Genomic DNA, 18,918 nt, shown 5'->3' on the forward strand with positions numbered 1-18,918 from the left:
TGTACTTTTTTTCTGTGTTCACAATTATCTTTTCATTTAAATACGTCCACAGGCATTTTCAGAAGTCTTTCTTTAGACATCCAATAACATTTTATAATTCCTGCAATGTGTTAAAACAAAAAAAGGAAATGGCAATCCGCTATGTAATCCTTTTGTAAACACAAGTTGGTGTGCTCTATCTTAACTGTTAATTCAGCAATGTATTGGTACAATTGTGCAGATCGTATCTATCACAATTGTACAGTTGACAATTAAGAAAGATCGCACTAAGCTTGTTTTTGGAATTCCATATTTTCTTGTGTTGAAAGCAGAAGGACATTAATTGGTTTGATGATTAGTTTATAGAATACTATTGAATGGTGGTAACATAGCTCCAATTGTCCCCTTTTAAAATGAAGGCCTGGATTTTAACTGCCAGCGGGAAACCACATTGGCGAGTTTAATTCCTGCCTGCAACAGAATGAGAGCAGTCCGATTTTAACGGCTGGGCCTCATTTAAACTCTGCCAGCCGACTTCCCACTGCCCACCAAAATAGCAAGTAAGTGGCAGGATTTACTGCCGGGCCATTCAGCTACGATGGTGGGGGGGAGCGGAGGGGTTGGGCGGTGGGTAAGCAAGATCACAGCCACAGAGGCCTAAACTTTCCTTATGATTTCTGGTAAATTGAGTTGAGCTATAGATTAGCCATGATCTAATTGAATGGCGGAGCAGGCTTGAAAGGCTGAATAGCTATTTCTTGTCCTATGATCCTTTGGAGCACTTCTGCTCTTTTTGGCCCCACAATCAAAATTAAAAAACCTTACCCACACAGCAGGTATAGTTAAAGTCACACTCAAAATCTATTTTATGCTTGAGCTGCACTTTATATAAAGCATTACAAAATACTGGAACTATAATGACCTCTTAAAGTCTCACCGAGTATCAAAGTTGTTGCAGCGAAACCCAACTTATGCTCACTATCCCCAGATGCATGTTTGACTTCTTGCACTGAACTAACCTCATACCAGGGATCAGTGAATTAACTGATATAAACTGAAACCTGAGCAGAGCTTGCCAGCTGTGATGGAGGAATAGTTTTAAATTATTGTTGATTTGTGTAGATTTACAAAGTGTAGATTTGTGTAGATTTTCACAGTTGCACTTTAAGCTTTGGCAATGTTTCAAATACATGAAATGGATTACCTAGAGAATCAAGCCCTATGTGTTGAACAATTGTATATTAAGTTCATGCAAAGAAAACATTTGCCTTTCAAAACAATAGAGTTGAAATTATAAAAGCAAAATACTGCGGATGCTGGAATCTGGAATAAAAACAGAAAATGCTGGAAATCTCAGTGGGTCAGGCAGCATCTGTAGAGAGAAAGTAGAGTTAACAGGCCCAAGTTTCAGGCCGCGCCTAGAACGGCGCAGCCCGGACCTGGACGGCCGTTTTCCGCGCCACAAAGTGCGCCTAAAAAAAACTCATCTATTCTCCGGCTCTCTGCAGGTCCTCTGGAGCCGGGCGCGGTGCAGCACGAGCTGTGGGGGGCGGAGCCAGGTCCCTGCGCTGAAAACAGTGCCAGACCTCTGCACATGCGCGCTACAGTGGGCGTGCATTTGCAGTAGCTCCAGGCGCCCAAAACTGTGGGAGGGGCCCGAAGCACGCAGCCCCTAGCCCTGGCCAAATGGCCTCACTGGGGCTGCGTGGATCAGGCTCACCTCCCACGCCCAGCTTCCTCCCTCCCAGACCCGACCCGACTTGACTCCCGCTCCCCCCCCCACCCCCGGACCCGACCCGACCCGACCCGACCTCCGCTCTCCACCCCCGACCTCCGCTCCCCCCCAGCCCCGGCGACCCGACCTCCGCTCCATCCCCCCGGCGACCCGACCTCCGTGCCCCCCCCCCCCCGCCAGCGACCCGACCTCCACTCCCCCCCCCCCCCCCACCCCCGGCGACCCGACCTCCGCTCCCACCCGCCCCGGCGATCCGACCTCCGCTCCCCCCCACCCTACCGGCGACCCAACCTCCGTTTTCCCCCTCCCCCCCCCCCGGCGACCCGACCCTCCGCTCCCCCTACCAGCGACGCGACCTCCGCGTCTCCTCCGCGACCCCATCCCCCGGACCCGGGGACCCAACGCCACCTACCTGTCAATCCAGCCCAAAGACTTGGGCCTGGCCCGTTCAGCCTCCTTCTCCCTTCCTGCCTCCTCCCTTCTCCTTCCCTCCCTCCCCTCTCTCTTCTCTCTCTTTCTCTCCCTCTCCCTCTCCCTCTCCCTCTCCCTCTCCCTCTCCCTCTCCCTCTCCCTCTCCTTCCCCTCCCCTTCCCTCCCCTCCCCTCCCTTCCCCTCCCCTCCCCTCCCCTTTTCCTCCCCCCCTTCTCCTCCCCTCTCCTCCTTCTTCTCCCCCCCTCTCCTCCTCCTCCCCTCCCCCTCACCCCCCTCCTTTCCCTCCCCTCGCTGCCAGAAACACAGACACTGACAGACAGAGAGTGAGAGACACACAGACAGACAGAGAGATAGAGACACTGACAGAGACACACTGGGGAGGGCCGTCCCAGCATGCTGTTGGAGGACTCCCGGTGCTGCAGTCGGTAAGTAGAAAATGTTTTATTTATTTATTTATTTATTTTTATTTAATTTTTTTTGATTGATTTATTGGTTTATTTATTGATGTATTTATCATTTATTATTGATGATGGCTCTTTATTTGTAAAACTGAAGTATTTAATGTTTGTAAACTTCCCTTTAAACCCCATCCCCCCCTCATTCCCTACGCCTGATTTGTAACCTACGCCTGATTTTCTAAGTGTAGACAAGGTTTTTCTGAGCGTACAAAAATCTACACTTACTCCATTCTAAGTTAGTTTGGAGTAAGTTTTCACTGCCTAAACTTTCAAAACGGGCGTAAGTGGCCGGACACACCCCTTTTGGAAACAAAAAAAATCTGTTCCAAACTGAAACTGTTCTAACTGACTAGAACTGGAGCAAAATAAATGGCGAGAATTGCAATTTCTAAGATACTCCATTCTAAATCAGTTACTCCAAAAAAAAGGAGCAACTCAGGCCTAAACTTGGCCCCAACGTTTCGGGTCGATGACCCTTCGTCAGACTGGAGAGTGTTCGGAAAGAACGGATTCTTAACAAGCACTGAAAGGGGGAGGGGAAGAAAGAACACCCTATTCACTATCTTGACTAATGTTTTCACAACTCCTGTTACCATTTGAATTTGGGCCATCATCCCTTTTTGTCTCTCCAATCTCTCCTGTCTTCCAAACTATCACAGATCTTCCCTTTTGCTCTTTCTTCCCCTCCCCCTTTCAGTGCTTGTTAAGAATCCGTTCTTTCCAAACACTCTCCAGTTCTGACGAAGGGTCATCGACCGAAATATTAACTCTGCTTTCTCTCCACAGATGCTGCCTGACCCACTGAGATTTCCATAGTTGAAATTATTATCGGTAATGTCGTAGGAACACTTAATTTTGAGAAGGGGTAATTTTCAGTTTGGCTGTGAGTGGAAATCTGGCAGTTACAGATTATCCACTTATTATACACGCCACCTCATTTTCCTTTCATTTGGTACAAGCTTGTTGAGAGATCTTACAATAACATCACTGATGATCATTTCTACTGATGATTATTCTTTGCTATTTGAACTTGGTAAACAAAGGCATTCGCCGCTGGCCACGAAGTAAGCTTCACTCAAAGATCTCAAAATTCTCAGTCAGTGAACAAGGAAGTGAGTAAGTTCTTAAAATTCTAGGGGCCAAAATTGCCCCACGCCCAAAACGTTGTGTGTGTTTTCACCGCCGCGACACTTGAGCGAAATTTCGCTCTTTATTTTTTTTTTACTTTGATTCAGAAGTCGCTCTTAATGGGGGCAGTGAGTACACTAGAGGGGCAGCTACGCGGCGATGGCAACACCCGAGGGGCGGAAGTTGGGTGGGGTGCAGAGTGACCGCCGCGATGACGTCATCATGGCGCCGCATCACCACTGCTCTCCCCTTCACTGAAAGGGGAGAGCCTTCATGATTTAAAAACTTCGGTCCACTGAGGAAGAGTTTCGGCTAGGCCAATAGCCTGGCACCCAAGAGGAGTGCCAGGTTGCCTGTTGGCGGCATGGCCGAACCCGGGGGGCATAATTGTTGGGCTAACATGGTAGTCACCCGACAAAAAAAAAAATGGCTGCAACGGCAGTGCATCCTCCCCTTTAAAGGAAGCCGCACTGCCGTTGCAGAAGGCCACAGCCTCACTGGACCACCAAGGAAAAGCTTGTTTTGGTACCACTGGGCGGGCCGAAAAATCTCAGAGCAGAATTTCGCCATCTGCTGGCGGGGTTGGGGGGCGGGGGCAGGAAAGAGGTCGATCGGCGGTGCGCACTGTGATGACGCACTTAACACAGATCGGCAGCAACAGAGCGGTAGAAGGGGTTTGGGACACCGCCGGGAAACCTCGGGAGGGTAATTGGGCTATCAGCGGCCAATCCACGGAAAGTCGGCGGCCACTCCACTCTGCAGCGTGGCCGTCGATTTGCGATGGTAACAGGCCTCAAGGAGAGGGGCAATTTCAGCCCCATAATGCTTTAAAAATGAGAAGTAAAAAAAAATAATCCAGGATCTCACATGAGGAAAAGGCAAAGATGAAACGGTGGCACAATTGAGGAATAGTGGAGGACTTTTAAGGAGCTCTTTCATAGTGCTCAACAAAAATATGTTCCAGTGAAAAAGAAGGGCGGTAAGAGAAGCGATAACCAGCCGTGGATAACCAAGGAAATAAAGGAGAGTATCAAATTAAAAACCAATGCGTATAAGGTGGCCAAGGTTAGTGGGAAACTAGCAGATTGGGAAAATTTTAAGAAAGCAATAAAGAAAGGAAAGATAGATTACAAAAGTAAACTTGCGCAAAACATAAAAACAGATAGTAAAAGCTTTTACCGATATATAAAACGGAAAAGAGTGACTAAAGTAAATGTTGATCCCTTTGAAGATGAGAAGGGGGATTTAATAATGGGAAATGTGGAAATGGCTGAGACCTTAAACAATTATTTTGTTTCGGTCTTCACAGTGGAAGACATAAAACCCATGCCAAAATTGCTGGTCACAGGAATGTGGGAAGGGAGGACCTTGAAACAATCACTATCACTAGGGGGTAGTGCTGGACAGGCTAATGGGACTCAAGGTAGACAAGTCCCCTGGTCCTGATGAAATGCATCCCAGGGTATTAAAAGAGATGGCGGAAGTTATAGCAGATGCATTCGTTATAATCTCCCAAAATTCTCTGGACTCTGGGGAGGTACCAGCGGATTGGAAAGCAGCTAATGTAACGCCTCTGTTTAAAAAAGGGGGCAGACAAAAGGCAGGTAACTATAGGCCGGTTAGTTTAACATCTGTAGTGGGGAAAATGCTTGAAGCTATCATTAAGGAAGAAATAGCGGGACATCAAGATAGGAATAGTGCAATCAAGCAGACGCAACATGGATTCATGAAGGGGAAATCATGTTTAACTAATTTACTGGAATTCTTTGAGGATATAACGAGCATGGTGGATAGAGGTGTATTTAGATTTCCAAAAGGCATTCGATAAGATGCCACACAAAAGGTTACTGCAGAAGATAAAGGTACGCGGAGTCAGAGGAAATGTATTAGCATGGATCGAGAATTGGCTGGCTAACAGAAAGCAGAGAGTCGGGATAAATGGGTCCTTTTCGGGTTGGAAATCGGTGGTTAGTGGTGTGCCACAGGGATCGGTGCTGGGACCACAACTGTTTACAATATACATAGATGACCTGGAAGAGGGGACAGAGTGTAGTGTAACAAAATTTGCAGATGACACAAAGATTAGTGGGTTGTGTAGAGGACACAGAGAGGCTGCAAAGAGATTTAGATATGTTAAGCGAATGGGCTAAGGTTTGGCAGATGGAATACAATGTCGGAAAATGTGAGGTCATCCACCTTGGGGAAAAAAAACAGTAAAAGGAAATATTATTTGAATGGGGAGAAATTACAACATGCTGCGGTGCAGAAGGACCTGGGGGTCCTTGTGCATGAATCCCAAAAAGTTAGTTTGCAGGTGCAGCGGGTAATCAGGAAGGCAAACGGAATGTTGGCCTTCATTGCGAGAGGGATGGAGTACAAAAGCAGGGAGGTCCTGCTGCAACTGTACAGGGTATTGGTGAGGCCACACCTGGAGTACTGCATGCAGTTTTGGCTACCTTACTTAAGGAAGGATATACTAGCCTTGGAGGGGGTACAGAGACGATTCACTAGGCTGATTCCGGAGATGAGGGGGTTACCTTATGATGATAGATTGAGTAGACTGGGTCTTTAATTGTTGGAGTTCAGAAGGATGAGGGGTGATCTTATAGAAACATTTAAAATAATGAAAGCGATAGACAAGATAGAGGCAGAGAGGTTGTTTCCACTGGTCGGGGAGACTAGAACTAGGGGGCACAGCCTCAAAATACGGGGGAGCCAATTTAAAACCGAGTTGAGAAGGAATTTATTCTCCCAGAAGGTTGTGAATCTGTGGAATTCTCTGCCCAAGGAAGCAGTTGAGGCTAGCTCATTGAATGTATTCAAATCACAGATAGATATATTTTTAACCAATAAGGGAATTAAGGGTTATGGGGAGCGGGCCAGTAAGTGGAGGTGAGTCCACGGCCAGACCAGCCATGATCTTTTTGAATGGCGGAGCAGGCTCGAGGGACTAGATGGCCTACTCCTGTTCCTAATTTTTATGTTCTTATGTTCTATAAATAAAGATGAAGACTTTTTTTAAATTCTATTTTTTTGTTAAGTTTCTCAAAAATTGTATTTTTTATTAAAATGAATAAATTTGACACTGCTCAAAATTTTAAAAATATGGGTCACAACATTGGATTAGAAGTCAATATTCTGTTAAAACCACAGTTACACTTAATCCCTTTGGGTCGAACCCTTAGTGGGTATTAACAGCAGTCCAACTGTGGAAGAGCCGAAGTTTTCGTCAGTTTCCCTCATTTCCGAGATTACACTGTGGGGGTTGTCGGGGGGGGGGGGGGGGACAGAGCGCAGCCAATGGAGGAGCACTGAATGACAGTCCACAACTTCAGGATTTCTTCAAATGCCCGCACCAAATCTCGACAGTGTGGTCAGTTTCAAAGGCGGAATGACGATGAACGCTGCCAGTTCGCCGTCATCTGGACCGCAGATTCCGGGCCAGTAAGATTTCACCAAGTTCCTTTGACCAGACAGAAGCCAGGCTGTTCACAACCTCTGAATGCTAACGTGAGCTGACCCCATATCCTCTCCATTACCAAGACTGCCTACTTCCACCTTCGTAAGATCACCGACCTTTGCTCCTGCCTCAGTTCATCTGCTGCTTGAACCCTCATCCATGATTTTGATACCTCCATACCTGCCTATTCCAATGCTCTCCACCCTCCACAAACTTCAGCTCATCCAAAACTCTGCTGCTTGTATCCTAACTTGCACCAAGTCCCATACACCATCACCCCTGTGTTCGCAGACCTACACTGGCTCCCACCTCAATTTTAAAATTCTCATCCTTGTGTTCAAATCCCTACATGGCTTCTCCCCTCCATATCTCGGTAACCTCTTCCAGCCCTACCAGAACTCTGCATTCTTCCAAATCTGGCCTCTGTGTATTCCCCACTCATTCCACCCCACCATTGGTGACCGTGCCTTCAGCAGTGTAGGCCCTAAGTTGTGGAATTCCTTCCCTAAACTTCTCTGCCTGTCCTCCTTTAAGACCCTCCTTAAAACATACCTCTTTGACAAGCTTTTGGTCACTTGTCCTAATGTCTCCTTCTTTGGCTCGGTGTCCATTTTTGACTGATTGTGATAAAGGTGCTATATAAATGTAATCTGTGGCTCTTCTAGTGTACTGCGACCAGAACTTCAGCAGCAGTCTGCTGGAATGACCAAAAACAAGACTGGAATTCAGTTGAAGCCAATGAAGAGTAAAATCAAGCATACAGTAAAACAAGGAACCCACCCACCCTTGTCGCGTCCAGTGGGTTAGGTTAAAATTGCCCCATTATTTACACCATTCCTGGGTAAAATCATCTTTCCATCTACTACTTTGCAATGTCTTACAGACACATCTCTATTCTTCACAAGTGTTCACATTTTCCAATGAATTACTATCTATGTGTTCTTTATCTGATAACAGCAGATTATTTTTGTCCCAAATACTAAGCAGTTCATAAAACCTCTGCAGTTGCAGCTGGGCCAACCATGGTGATAGGCCAAGCCTCTGCTCCGATTTCCCAGCAGCAAAAATGGGCCTGATATTCCGGTTGGAGGCTTCCTTCGGATGAATGCCTCCGACCCAAGAATTTTAATGAATTTACCTGGTGGTCCTGGAGACGCCTGTGATTCTGGTGGGGATGCCTTCTCTTCCCGCACTTCCATCCTCGATGTTCGGACACAGAAGATGCAGTCATGTGTGATTGCACAACCAATCAGGTACAGTATTCTCATTATCATCATCATTATCATAGGCAGTCCCTCGAAACGAGGATGACTTGCTTCCACGCCAAAAAGGGATGAGTTCACAGGTGTTTCAATGATATTCCAGGTCCCGAACTACATCTTGAAGGGTGGAAGGTGCCTGTGCGTGGATTTTTTTAACGTGTGGTGGCCGTTGCACCCTAGCCGCCACACGGGCTTGACAGAGCTAGGTCTTGGTCCAATGGCAAGGATTAACCAAGAGGACTGGAGACCTGCTCTGCTGCACGGACCTAGTGCGCGCACATATTACAGTGTGGACTGGCCCATGCTGCCCCTGGCCCCTCGTCTCTTCTGAGCCCCAAACTCTCGCCTTTCCTGGGCCCCGATCACATCCCTCTATGAACTCCTGCTGCTCCTTCACCCTCTCCTGGGCCCCGATCACGTCCCTCTACGAACTCTTGCTGCTCCTTCACCCTGACCTCGCCGCTCCTGCTGTACCTGCCCGCACCGCAGTCAGCCGTTGCCCTCTGCATCGACGAGTTCTTATTGCTATTAATGAGGGAAATAAACACACTAAACATGACATAAAAAAACACACCTCACATATTTAACATTAATTAAAATTAAAGTTCATTAAATGTTTTAGAAAAAAAAAATTTTTTTTTTCAAGTATTTTAATTAGGGTTTAAAATAAACTTACCTTAGTGAACAGGGTTTTTAACATAAAAATATGTTTATAAATCTTATTTTTAATATTTATGTAATGTTTTAAACCTCGTACGCTGGTAAAAGTAGGCTGTGCACCGGCTTTTATCAGGCGCAAGAGTTTGAAGGACATTCGCAGGGCAAGAAATGGGCAAATAGTGCAATCTTGCTCTTGTGAATGTCCTTCTCCCAAAGATGCAGAGGATCTGTCAAGCCAGAACTTGACAGATCAGAAAAGCCAGTTTTTGGCGCATGCACATTGCCCGCCGAAAACCGGCTTTTGCGATTCCTCCCCGGGTCCATACACACTCAGTACGGACTCGGGGAGGCCGCGATTTCAGGGCCATTATCTCCGGAGGTCTTTCACAGTCAGCACCTCCACAGCTGATGCTAGTGTTGCATGCTCCTATATAGGGATTAGTATTCAGATTAAAAAATAAATACTCTGAGGCTTATAGACTATGGTTGAGTTCACCTGACATACCTGCAGGCTTGAATTGAGAGCAATACATTTGCTCTGAAGCATTTCAAACCTAATGCAGGGCAAATCAGTGCATCTCTGAACAGACAGCACGACAACTGTCAGCGAACAAGGTGGGACACACAGTTCTGGTCCCTTTGTCAAGACATAACGATGCTTGTGTTTTGATGCTTGAACCACTGGGTGACACCCTTGGCAGTTTTGAAATTACAAGATCTAACATCTTCAGTTGCTTGCTGATTCAGCTCATTATGCGATTTGAAAGAACTAGTCCCACTCCCCAGCTCTTTCCCCATAGCCTGACAAATGTTTTTTTTCAAGTATATTCAATTCTCTTTTAAAAGTTATTATTGAATCTGCTTCCACAACTCTTTCATTCAGTACATTTCAGATCATAACAACTTGATGTGTAAAAAAAATTCACCTCATCTCCCCTCCGGTTCTTTTTGCCAGATACAGGTATATAAGACATAAAGATAAATAGTGTGGCAAAAGATTGAAGTTGGAATAATGCTCTTTTCTGCCTTCTGGCACAAACGTACACAAAAAAATCGTACGTTAACATTGTGCGGGCACCAAAAATTCAGCAAGTGGAAAATAGGGGCCCTAATCCCTGGTACACAACATCTTCTACTGTCAGTCTGGTGGAAGTCAGCAAGCAGAGGCAAGGGTACTTCCCCACTGGAAAAGGTAGAATGTTAGAAAGCATATATAACCTTGGGTTCCTCTTGTACATGTCCTAGTACTACCTCAAAGCAGCATTATCAATGCCCTACAAGCAGTTTTCAAGCCCATCATCTTTGCTGACAAATGGTCTATAGCACAAGAGTGTTCTTAAATTGGAATCTGGGATTAATTCCCTTTGTAGGATTCTATCTTGGGGTCTTCTTAGCATCTGGAACAGAAACTATACTTGCACTTCCCGTTCTGGGTCTATCAGAGTGATCTGGGGAGAATTTCCAAGAATGGCCTTAGATGTAATAGGGATGGCCAGAAGAAACATCGCCCATCACCCTCCCTCTCTCCCTACCGTGCAATGCAGTGTATTTGGGATACCACGAGGGACAGAGACCCGGCAGATCCACGTTCCACCCCAAATTGCGGACACTATCCCCTTCACCAATATCATGCCACAGTTCTGACCCCTCATCGCCCAACCTGCATTTCTACCCTGGAAAATTATTTTTGATGTGATGAAGATTACCCTTGATAAATTTGGCTTTTATCCCAACTTAAAGGTTTTATTGGAAATATTTAAACATGTTTATATCAGATTATATTACATTAAAACAATCATGGCCACTCTAGGCAGGTCGTTCTCCTCTACAGGCTTCACTGTACTCTGTCCATCATGCTAACCTTTTAACCTGGAAAATGGCTGAAGCCATGAAGAACATACCAATGGTTTTAAAATGAATGTTGACCTGTTGGGTATATTGTTAATGTAACTTTGATTTACCAGATGATGGGTCAGGAGTGTTAAATATATTATGATTCCATTTCCAATAATCATATAAATGTCAGGCAATCTCACAATTCTTGGGTAAAATAGGAGTGTGATTTTAATTTTAAAATGTTTGTGTAAAAATGATAGCAGTTAGGCTGTCTATTGTGCGATCCATCAAATTTAAATTCTTCAGTATTCGTCTGAACCATTGAGTCCAAGGGGCCAAAATTGCCCCTTCCGACAAGGCTTCTGACTGCCTGAAAGCACCGCCAATTCTCCGTGGAGATGCTGCCATTTTTCAGGAGCGGAGTGGTGTCCAGAACCGTTCCACCCGTTTTCCCACTGCTGCATGCATGTGCCGACCTCTTACCATCTAGCAGGGACCCCTTCACGAAATTGCCCTACCGAAATTACCCCTTACCTGAAATTGCCCCACTGGAGTGGTGCCGCCGCAGGCCGGTGCCCTCGACAGCTTTTGTTGTCGGTACACTCTCTGTGAAATGGCGGTACGGCTGCCCTTAAATGGGGAGGTGGCATTGCCAGCGATGACATGTTTTCTTTTTGTCGGCTGACTGCCAGGTTGGGACGACAATTATAGCCGTGGGTTCAGCCAGGCTGCCAACAGGTAGCCTGGCACCCCCTCTTGGGTGACCGCTGGCCCAGGCGAAACCCTCCCTAGTGGCCCAGTGGACTTAATTAAAATGAATGCAGAGTTCGCAGCAGCCCTCCCCTTTAACTGAAGCGGTGCTGATGTCTGACAGCGGCGGACACTCTGTCCCACCCCCACTTCCGACCCTCTAGTGACAACCACTCCGCTCCGTCCCCAGTTCCACCCCTATGATGAGGCCACTTCCGCTCCACTGGATGCGGCGGCCAGAACACGTCAAAAACGGTAGGTGCACCCCGTTTTGGGCAGAGGTGAATTTCTACCCCCAGCTATGCTATTATATTCTGATGGCCCATTCATCCTTCTGTATCTCCAGAGTTGAAAGGAAAGAACGATCTAGACTTAAAACTGTAAAGTTCAATGCCAACCCAGGAGTGATTGATGCCAAAGGGGTAAGTGAAGAAAATAATACTGATGTTTAGATTATCCTGTTGTTGTATACTAAATTAGATAGTTCCCAGAGTTCCATCTTCTAGACAGCAGGCGAGATCCCCAGCGAAGCTATGTTTGCTTTTATTGTGATTGAAAGATAATTTACTCTCCAAAAGTCTGCTTTGCCATGAATTCCATATATCTTTATAATTAAAATACCCTGAATAATTTAATGTGGTGAACAGCATATTGCAAGCAAGTAAGTTCATACAGAGTAAAAAGCATACAAAATGTGACTTTTTCATGTTTGTCTATTTAAAATACTGGGCAAAGACATTTTTTCCTGCATCTCTTGCATCTCAAAGCTACTTTTCTCATCAAAAAAGTAAGCAGAGTCAAAACTTATAAACATGTAAAACCATACTCTTGATCTTTTATAGGTGTAGTGTGAAAATACAGTATTTAAAATTGTACAATGTAAGGAACACAGTACTTAAAATTCAACAGACAATCCTTAAGACAGCAAACAACAAGAGTCTGTGATGATGATCTTTAACTACAACAAATTTGATTAAACATTTTTAAAGATTAAATTGTGTTGGTTAATTAATGTGTATATGTGACAGATATTTGAATAATATGGTTCAAAGTTCCAGTTCTACAAATATTACAGACTTTTGCAGGAGTCAGACTTTGTGGTGAAGCAAGGTATTTAGAGATCATATAGCAAGCAACTGAAAATTCTGTATCGTTAATTACAGTTGATTAGAGAAAATTGTAAATGCTTAAACTTTTGCTAATTTGCTCAAGATAAAGGTTGCATACAGTAAAAAAGTAGCTAATTGCGAACTATTGTTTTGGAAGGTTATTTTGATTAGATTTTTACTCCTGCAAACATTACTTTGATTCTTCGCTTTATTATTGCAAAGTTAATGTTTTGAGGAAACAATTAACTATGTTGGATCAACAAAGCAATTATTGCATGTTATTCTAAGTCTTCTAAAACAATAAAGAATTCTGTAGGCATGAACAGAATGTGGTTGATACAAATTCTTCTCATTAATATTTGTTCACTATTCATTTATTTTATTGCACTTTTAACCTTTAGCTTTCTGTATAAACATTCATCTATTTATGAAAGTGTAGTTGTTGCATTCAATAGGCAAGTAGCAATCACATTCATTGTAATTTAATTATATTTGCTAAATTTCATCTGCATTGGTAATAGAAATCTTAAATTTAGTTTAACTCAAACACCCTATTCAGGCTGTTTAAGCCACAAATGCCAATAAACAATCAGTTATTGGATGAAAAGGTCTTGGAATTGGCTGGAGGATAAATATGGGTAGTGAACAAAGATACAAGTCAAACATAGCTGTTGTTCCAATCAAACTTTCTAGTAATGTGACCCATATAAGAGCCAAGTGTAGGCAGATTGTTTACTTTTAAGTTCTGCTTTGGCTTAGGAACAATTGAACCGATTACTATTGTCTGAAGTATTCTGAATTAAAAAAAAATACATTTTTTCCCTCACCAGCTTTGACAATTTTCTGCTCTTTTCACCTCTCCTGAAGGCATTGACTCCAAGTTGTCATAAGGTTCAGTAGGTGCCTAGCACTTTCTAGTTTCTTGTCCAAGTGGCCATTATTCATGTCTGAGCCCTGGATGGGAGTGTCAGCTGTCTACTTAATTTCCGGAAGCATCACTGCAGAATTCGATCTTGTCCTCACCTAACATCTGCATTTCCAGCAGGTTGGGCCACTAGATGTCAATCAGGACTGGAAATTCTGGCTGATTTTTCCTTCCCATATCAGGGAGGCATTGAGACTATTTGTGTCTCCCACTGAGATCAACTAACTAAGTATACAACACAAAACCATCCAGTTTGATGTGGCTCACATATTCATTGTGTAAAACTTCTGAGCCATCTGAGGGGCTTTTTAAAATGTTTTTGTTGTCAAAGAGGCCCTTCACAATTTCAAAAACAGAAGCAGTCCAGTACAACCATTACAAAATTACATTATCATATTATTAATAACGAACAAAAAAAGCTTTCCCACCATCTTTACAGGAATACCATTACCCTTCTAAACAAGGTATTGTGCACTCATCCGTCCAATGGGCACTTTTTTTTGTATTGTTTATTTAGTTTGACTTTCTCAAGTGTATATATGTGCTGCCTTCCTTTGGACGTAGAGGAATAAAGGGTCCTATTATTATACCATATGGTGCCTTTGAAAAGGGGTCAAGTTTTATTTGGGTAGGAACTTGCAATTGCATTGTGTTCAGTTACCCTCTATAATAATCCTAATGAAATAACAAGAGTGCTCATCTATTGGAAATGACATTACCACCAAGGAAAACAATGTAACACAAGTATTTAAAAATTAAGCAAAACTCTTCAGTTTACAGCATTGAAAACCAGAATTCGCTGAGTGTTCTGCTGCTAAATAGCTATTTTTTAAAATCCGGATCAAGGAATTGACTTTAATGTTCTGTTTAGTATAATTGGTGTCACATGAAAGGCACATAAATGGACATGTGACCACTTCCTTCGGGCTTCATTTAAATTGTTCTATTTGAAAGTGCACTAGTACGGGCATAGGCCACTTCCCCAGTGGTTTATTTTGTTACTTTAACTTACCTTTTCCTTTTAAAGATTTCAAACATGTTAATGATCTAAATGTACAGATATGATTCTGCTGTCTGGCTGCATGCTATTTCCAGCACCAGTGACATTAGAAGTTTAGTCCCAGATGAAAGCCATGGTTTACAGTTTAGATTAAGTTGCCCTTTAATCTCTGTAACTGTTTGCATCATCATGATCACCATCCTTGATGGGATGTAATTAAAATTCAGCAGTGTGAATCTTGACTAGCCCAAAGGGACATTTCGTCAGCCACATAAATAGCTGAAAGTAAAAAACCATAACGCAGCTTTGAGAGATGCATAAAGATGTAGAGATGTAGTTAGCCAAGGTCATACTGTTGTCATGGCAATTTTCTCATGGCTTATCTTGGTTTCTATCTGTTTCATAGGATCCACCAGTTTATTTTTTTCAGTGTATGATTTAATCATGCTTTAAAGTATGTCCTTATTTTGCAAAAAGGTATGTATTTCATGTTCTGCAAAATCTAAGTTTTCACCCCTTCTTAATGTTTATTAAACCAGCCTCAAGGCCCAATTTCAGGGACCATTGTCTTGCACCCCAAAAAGGCCTAAAAAATGTCTTGACTAAAATTGGATCGGGCCATTTTCAGGCATCCCTGACAGCCACTTAAAACAGGCGTGGGTTTCTTACATATGTAAATGAGAGGTCGAATAGCTGTTTTAGGTCCCCACACATAGAGCCCAAGTTTCCGCCCTCTGGAAAAACGGCGCATCTCCATAAGGTGCGCCGATTTTCTGGAAGAAATAGGGCACCGAAAACTTACCTTGTGATTCTCCGCTCTCCTCAGGACGTCTTCGTGCTCAGCGTGGCGCAGCACAAGGGGTCGGGGGCGGAGCCAGGTCCCGGCGCTGAAAACAGTGCCGGAACCTCTGCACATGCGCGCTAGAGTGTGCGCGCATCTGCAGTAGCTCCAGGCCCCCGAGGTTGCATGGGAGGGGCCCAACCCTAGCCCTGGCCGAATGGGCTCACCGGGCGAAGATTGGACTGGACCTCCCTCCCGTTCAGCCACCCCCCCACCCCGTTCAGCCTTCCCCCTCCTCCCTCCCCCCTCTTCTCCCCCACTTTCTCTCCCCCACTCTTCTCTCCCCCCACTTCTCTTCCCCCCCCCCCACCCATTCTTCTTCCCCCCCCCCCCACCCATTCTTCTTCTCCCGCCGCCCCCCCCCCCCCATCGCCGGCGGGGCCCGCCCGCCCGACATCTCGCTGGGGGCAGGTCCCGCCAGAAGTGTCGGCGGCGGCGGTCCGGCCCGGCCCATTCAGCCTCTCCCCCCCCCCCCTCTCCCATTCAGCCTTCCCCCTCTCCCGCCCACCCTTCTCTCCCCCCCTTCTCTCCCCTCCCCCCCCCCACTCTTCCCCCCCCCTCCATGTCGCAGGTGGGGCCTGCCCGCCCAGCATCTCGCTGGGGGCGGGCCCCGCCTGAAGTGTCGTCATTGGCGGGGGCCCGACCCGGCCCGGTCCGTTCAGCCTCTCCCCCCTCCTCTCCCCCCTCCCTCCCACTCTTCTCTCTCTCCCTCCCACTCTTCTCTCTCTCCCTCCCACTCTTCTCTCTCTCCCTCCCACTCTTCTCTCTCTCCCTCCCACTCTTCTCTCTCTCCCTCCCACTCTTCTCTCTCTCCCTCCCACTCTTCTCTCTCTCCCTCCTCTCCCTCCCCTCCTCCTCTCCCCCACTCCCTCCTCTCTCTCTCCCTCCCTCCTCTCCCTCTCCTCTCCCCCCTCTTCACCCACCTCTCCCCCTCCTCTCCCCCTCCTCTCCCCCTCCTCTCCCCCATCCCTCTCCCCTCCTCTCTCCTCCCACCCCTCGCCTCTCCCCTCCTCCCTCCCCTCTCCTATCTCCCCTCTCCTCTCCCCCCTCTCCCCTCTCTCCCTCCCTCTCTTCCCCCTCCTCTCCCTCCCTCCCCCCTCCTCTCCCTCCATCCCTCACCTCCCTCCACCCTCTCTCCCCCCATCCCTCGCTGTCAGAAACACAGAGAGACAGACAGAGAGAGAGACACTGGGGGGGGGGGGGGGTGGGGGGGGGAGCGTCCCAGCATGCTGGTGGAGGGCTCTTGGTGCTGCAGTAGGTGACTAGAAATATTTTTTTATTGATTGATTGATTTTTTTATTTTTTTTTTATATTTTACTTTTTAATTTTTTTTCGATTGACTTATTGGTTGATTTATTGATTTATTTATCATTTATTACTGATGATGTCTCTATTTGTAAAAGTGAGGTGTTTAGTGTTTGTAAACTTCCCTCCACCTCCCCCCCCCCCCCCCCCCGCCATCTCTCGTTTCCTACGCCTGATTTCTAAGAGTAGGCAAGGTTTTCTGAGCGTACAAAAATCTACACTTACTCCATTCTAAGTTAATTTGGAGTAAGTTTTCGCTGCCTAAACTTGCAAAACAGGCGTAAGTGGCTGGACATGCCCCCTTTTGAAAAAAAATCTGTTCTAAAATGAAACTATTCTAACTGACTAGAACTGGAACAAACTAAATGCCGAGAATTGCAATTTCTAAGCTGCTCCATTCTAAACTAGTTGCTCCAAAAAAATAGGAGCACCTCAGGCCGAAACTTGAGCCCATAAATTGGGCAGCAATGAACTGGACAGGCATGTCTTGCTCAGAATTCTTCAATGGCCACTGCAGCCAACAAATAAAAGTAAGGGACCAAAATTTCTCCCCTCCTTAAGGTCCATTACCATAGAGGCGGTAATGGAGTGGATAGCTCTCACCGACTGGGAGCAAATGGATAGGCTGACCCATCTAAATTGCCCCCGGGCTGGGAGCAGTGGGAACCGGCAGTGGCCCCTTTCCGCCCCTCGTGGGAAATCGCCCCATGGGAGCGGCGCTGTCACCGCTCGGTGTCACTGACAGCTTCCCTTGGTCAGGAAGTTGTGTTGTGGATGGGTGGTGCATCCATCCTTAAAGGGGAGGTGTGCTGCTGCGGTCATCATCTTATTTTAATTGTCGGCCGGTCGACTGAGAGGTCGGCCCGACAATGGTGGCCACGGGTTTGGTTGGGCCGCCAACCGTCAGCCCGGCACCCCCTCTTGGGAACTGGGCTGCTGGCCCAGCTGAAACCCTCCCTTGTGGCCTGGTGGATGCCACTAAAGTTTATGCAGCGTTCTGAAGGAGAGGGATGTTGTGACGCATCAGCGCGACGCAGCACGTCGGGGGATATAGAAATTCAAATAGTAATGTAATGGTAAAAGGAAACTCAATAGTTAGAGGCATAGGCACTATATTGTGCAGTACAGACTAAGGGCTCAATTTTCTCCAGTGATTTGCGCTGTTTTTTTGGCGCGCGTCGCTTTTTTTGACTAAATTTAAAAATCCAAGTTTCCCCAAAGATTGTGCGCCAGCGTAACTCAGTTAGTTACGATTTTTTTAGGTTAGTTCTTTTTGCGTCATAGGGGGCTTAACCTGATGTCTGTACCAATTTTTCACATTTATGCAAGTTTGGCCAACTTACATTTGTCCTAGGACGGTGTATGTGACCACTCCCAAAAAACTTATGGGTACTTAAAAAAAAAAACCAGCGCAGATCAAAAAAATCAGTGCAGAAAGACGCCATTGTTTTTAGGCAAAGATTTGGAGGGAGTCAAGAACACATTAAATATGCATCATGAAGCTTAACCTTTTTAAACTTAAAACGCAGAAAATGGAAGTTTTATGCAATTCTTTAAGTTTGGATTTTTTTCAAAGTGCCACGCCACCACCGATTGTCTCCAAACCGAGCTCGAGGGTCGGAGCATCAGCCGGCAGGATCAGTCCCCCACCCAGACACAGGGGCTCGGGGCTCGGTTTCAAAGGAAGCCCGGGGGGGATGTGGAAACCGAACTGAAGGGATGAGAACCCATACACTATGCAGCAGCAGCATCAAAAGAAGCCCGGGGTGGGGGCTGTGGATGCTGAACTGTCGGGATGAGAACACTTACACTATTCAGCAGCATCAAAAGAACCCCGGGGGGGTGGATGGGGGGGACTTAGATGTTTCCCGATCTAAGCAAGCCTATTACGCATGCCCAGACCTAGGCGCCGACCTTGGAGAGAGAGATCTTGAAGCTGTTTTGAGCTTCTTGCAAAGGTACAATTCAATCATGGAGGCAATACTGACAATGCCATATCTCGTGCAAGCCTTCTGTATAATGGTGCTGCGGAGGAGAT

At 45.9% G+C, this 18,918-nt stretch overlaps 1 protein-coding gene across 2 annotated transcripts in view; it reads left to right on the top strand.

The window, feature by feature from the left end:
* The window catches only part of dlg2 (discs, large homolog 2 (Drosophila)), a 1,568,664-nt gene that overhangs the window by 1,401,626 nt on the left and 148,120 nt on the right, over positions 1–18,918 (top strand). For both annotated transcript variants that reach the window (XM_070892045.1, XM_070892046.1), the window contains exon 19: positions 12,047–12,122. In XM_070892045.1, coding sequence (XP_070748146.1) covers positions 12,047–12,122 — 76 coding nt within the window. The remainder of the gene's footprint in view (positions 1–12,046; positions 12,123–18,918) is intronic.

This window comes from Pristiophorus japonicus, chromosome 10 (assembly GCF_044704955.1).
Source record: "Pristiophorus japonicus isolate sPriJap1 chromosome 10, sPriJap1.hap1, whole genome shotgun sequence".
Lineage (NCBI taxonomy): Eukaryota > Metazoa > Chordata > Chondrichthyes > Pristiophoridae > Pristiophorus > Pristiophorus japonicus.